The sequence below is a fragment of the Amphiprion ocellaris genome, chromosome 13 (assembly GCF_022539595.1).
Source record: "Amphiprion ocellaris isolate individual 3 ecotype Okinawa chromosome 13, ASM2253959v1, whole genome shotgun sequence".
In the NCBI taxonomy this organism is placed as follows: Eukaryota; Metazoa; Chordata; class Actinopteri; family Pomacentridae; genus Amphiprion; species Amphiprion ocellaris.
Window position 1 is genome coordinate 16,567,029 of NC_072778.1, and position 4,003 is coordinate 16,571,031.

The window sequence follows — 4,003 nt, forward strand, 5'->3', positions numbered from 1 at the left end:
AGTACAAAAACAAAAACCCATCTTAATTTGACAAAAAGATCAAATCTCTGATTCTGTAATATTTCTAAACTTTAAACTATTTGCAGAGAAACAACATAAAGAAGTCTAGAGAATCACTCAAAATCATTCTCATAGACTCTGGGTTGTAGGTCTAGGTGGTTGTGGTGGTGAACTTTGTCACTGGTAGCACCTTGTCACAGGCAAAACACATCATTTGCTGAACATTTTCTTATTGATAGGCCCTACAATTTACCAGTGGTCCATAAACGCCCCAAATTGCACGCTGTGGCAGCTGCTGCTGGGTAGCTGTGGTGTTCACACAGGTGTGTGACCAAAAGTGACCTTGAAAAGAGTTAAACTAGAGCGTTCTGATGACATATTTGCCCAGTACATATTTCTATGAGCACATGTAGGTGTGCTCCACATTTCAGGAGAAGGCTGCATTTGTAAATGTAAATACCACAATACACCAAAGTTATTAAAGTACTGCTTTCCACCACTGTGGTTAACACAGTTGCTGCCTGCACCAGTTAAAGTAACACAAATACAGCTTAATGATCATCATGACCTGGCACAATGTGACCACTTGAAAATTTAACTCTCACAGTGTCAAAAAAAAGGTCACAAATGCACCATTTTGCTTGTAGTCTGGAGCCCTGTTGTAGACACTGCAGCAGCAGCAACAGTTGCAGTAGACAAACTGAAACTTTCATTAGTAGCAGGTTCACTTGCTTGTATTTTTTCCTCCAGCTGCACTGATGGATGTACAGTTGTAATGTTCCTGGTTACTTGTAGAGCCTGCTTGATATGAGACTTTAACTTTACATACTCTGCCTTTGCATTATCAGTGCAATTGAAATGCATCCAAATTTTACTGCGGTCACTCATGTTCTCACCTTTCCAGTGTGTTGTCTCTGTACCATTCTCTCTCTCTCAGAGAACAAAAAAAAAAATAACATAGAGAGAGACGGGGACAAAAACCGGCTCTGGCTTCCAGGCAGGAGCCAGCTTCAATTGTTCACTTCAAAGAGTCGACTCTAAGACCGATTTCGTTTGTGACACATCACTACCTTATAATGTGTGGTGCATTTTGCTGTTATGATTTGGGTCCACTTGTCCGTCTAAAAATAAGGGTCACTGCAAATCAAAACAAAGTTGTTGTGTTCAGTTATGATTAAACAAGAGTAGCCACTCTGACATGGCAGTGCCATCTTCCACAGGACACAAAGCATCACTAAATAGTTTGATGAGTATAAAAGTGATGCAAATCATACATTACATCCTTCACAGGTACCAGCATTCATTCCAGTTGACCCTTTCAATGACATGCTTAAGCGTGCTCTCCACCATCACCCAAACACCAAATGAGGGACTATCTTTTAGTTGAATCATATTCCATCCCTCCAGTAGACTTCCAGACACTTGGAGAATCAATGCTAAGGACCACTGAAACTGTTCTGTTGTCACATGGTGGCCCAACACTTTGCTTAAAGACTTGTTGCTGTTTTGTTTTTTTAGTTGTCACTTATCTGTAGCTGGATGTTATAAAGTATAGCATATGCATAGCCCTTTCAATGAAAGAAAACGATATAACCAAGACATTTACACAGTATTTATTAAAATAGTTTTATTACAAAACATCAAAGTCAGTAGCCATATCCTAAAAATTAATATGTACAATTTAATTCAGTCATGATACAATAATAAAAAAAACTACAATAAATCTACAGAGTTTTATTTGCCAGCAAATAGTAATTCTGTAGTTTTAATCCCAAAATAACATAATTAACCTTTTGTTAGTTATTCCATGAGTACCACTGCTCTTTGTACCATTATGTTTACAGATTCCTTGAAACAGGAGTTTATACAACTTCTAAATTCCTTAATCAATGACAGCACCACTCCAGAACTGTTAGGCTTTTGTTTTTGATCCTGCTGTGCTCCATGTATCAAGGAGCTGGTTCAGTGTGACTGGGATGGATTGTGTTTGTTGCACTAGTCTGGATCACAGCGTTCCCTCTGTGCTGTAAGAAGGGTTCCCTAATCCATCAGCAGAGTCCCTCTTTGCCTTTCGACATATTTGACATTTCCAGAGGATCACACCTGCTATGACAAAAAGGAGAAGGAGCACGACTCCTCCTCCTATGACCCAGGCCAACAGTTTTTGGTCTGAAGATTCAGGAGCTTCATACCGCATGCATGAGAATTCTGAGGCAGCGCTTTGTCCTGCGTCATTCACAGCCTCCACACACACCTTGCTCCCCACCTCCAAAGATCCCACCACACCTCGCCGCAAAGCATTCCCATATTCCAGAACAACACCGTCACGTCCCTCGACCACCACTCTGTAAGAAGACACCACTGAAGATGGGGCGCACCACTGCACCTCTATCTTCCCCCTGTCTTTCCCTTCAACGACAGGCAGCAGTGTTGCGATGCGTGGTGCGTGAGGAGGCTCATCAGCTCCACTCACACCAGGACAAAGGCACCCAGTCGCTTTTGAGAGAAGGGCGCAGGGCTCCTGATTCTCTACGCAGGAGTCGTACTGGCAGAGCTGAGGTTCTCGGTGGAGAAGGGGAGTCCTCATGGAGGACTGTACCCTCGGAGGAGGGCTGTGGCTGTCATCATACTCATCCTCATAGTCATCGTCTGAGCCCAAGCCAGTCATGAAAATGATCCGTGGACGAGTGATTGGCGGGGATGTCGAGGCAGCATGGGTGAAGTGGTGGGAGTGCATGAGAGGAGAGACGAAAAGGAGAAGCGTAGCCAGGTTCCTGCACAGTGACATCATTTCTATGCACAGAAATGACAAGAGGCATGAGAAAGACTTGTAAAGTATTGGTCATAATAGAAACATAAATAGGCCATCAACACTTATGTTCAGTCTAAGAGAAGGAATAAATCTTTAATGGCCATCGTTTCTCAATTGAGCATATGCTGTATATTAAAACTACATTTATAGTCCAAATAAAAAAGAAATTGAAGGAGTAAATAAGGTGGAATAAATAACTCAAGAGTCTAAGGTTACTGAAGCAGTCAAGACACAAATCAAAATAGTGAAATAGACAAAAATGACAATAAAGATCTACAGTGGTAACACAGATTAAAAAAACAGAATATATGAGATTTTGACTGGTATTTTAACATAGAAACTATGGTCTGTTGTGAGTGGTAAGAGCTAAGACAGTGTTTTGGCCAGATGGATGTTATTTACTGCAGTTTACAGCTCAGAAATGCCTGAGTGTACAGTCAAGCATTTGCAATGTTCCAGTTTCAATCCTGTAAACACCGTTAAATAAATAAATGCTGCGTCCTGGATGAGGACACTCTTAGGGTGACCCCATTAGCACTTCCATTTACTCCTCGCAGTAAGCCACATGGGTTCTGTGGGAACCCAGACCTGAAGACAAACCACAAACTGTTTTTAAGTTTCAGTGCTCTGGCTAATTTTAAAATCAACTACAATAGTTAGAGAATCTTTTCTTGTGACCTTGAACGCTAATGCTGACAATTAATCTAAAAAAATTGACATGCAACCATTCCGTCTGGTTAAGACATAGTAGCTTCAAGTGAATGAAAAGAAACATACTGAAAAAAAAGTTGCCTGTACCTGTTGAATGCTGATGGTTACTTCAGGTCTGTAGTTTGTGTGTCCTTTGTTCCTGCTCTGGCTGCTCACACTGTGTGCTCTCAACTGTCTCCAGTTCTCACCGTCTTAAGCTGTTCCTCTCAGACTCTCTCCTCCTCCTCAACACCCCCTCATTTCTCCCCTCAGTGCCTCTCCCTCCCCCTTTGCTGCTCTTTCATGCTCTGGCTTTTTTCACTTCTCAATGTCTTCTCTCTCACAATGGGGCTCCAAGCAGCCACCACTGCTCTTTTTGGTTATTTATTTATTTTTTTTGTCTCGTTTGGAATTTGTGTGTAAATGTGTGCTGGGAAGACAAGTGGGGAGTCACCATGTGCCTCCGTGCTGCTCAGCATATTAATTTGCTGAGCAACAGCG

The 4,003-nt window shown here is 41.9% G+C and overlaps 1 protein-coding gene across 1 annotated transcript; it reads right to left on the reverse strand.

Annotated features, from left to right (window-relative positions):
- Positions 1-1,597: 1,597 nt before the first annotated feature.
- si:ch1073-303k11.2 (leucine-rich repeat neuronal protein 4) lies at positions 1,598-3,770 on the reverse strand. The gene is made up of 2 exons (XM_023289139.3): positions 3,611-3,770; positions 1,598-2,793 (listed from the first exon to the last, which is right to left on the reverse strand). The coding sequence occupies exon 2, from the start codon at positions 2,789-2,791 to the stop codon at positions 2,006-2,008; it is 786 nt and encodes a 261-aa protein (XP_023144907.1). The 5' UTR covers positions 2,792-2,793; positions 3,611-3,770; the 3' UTR covers positions 1,598-2,005.
- Between the last annotated feature and the right edge of the window lie 233 nt (positions 3,771-4,003).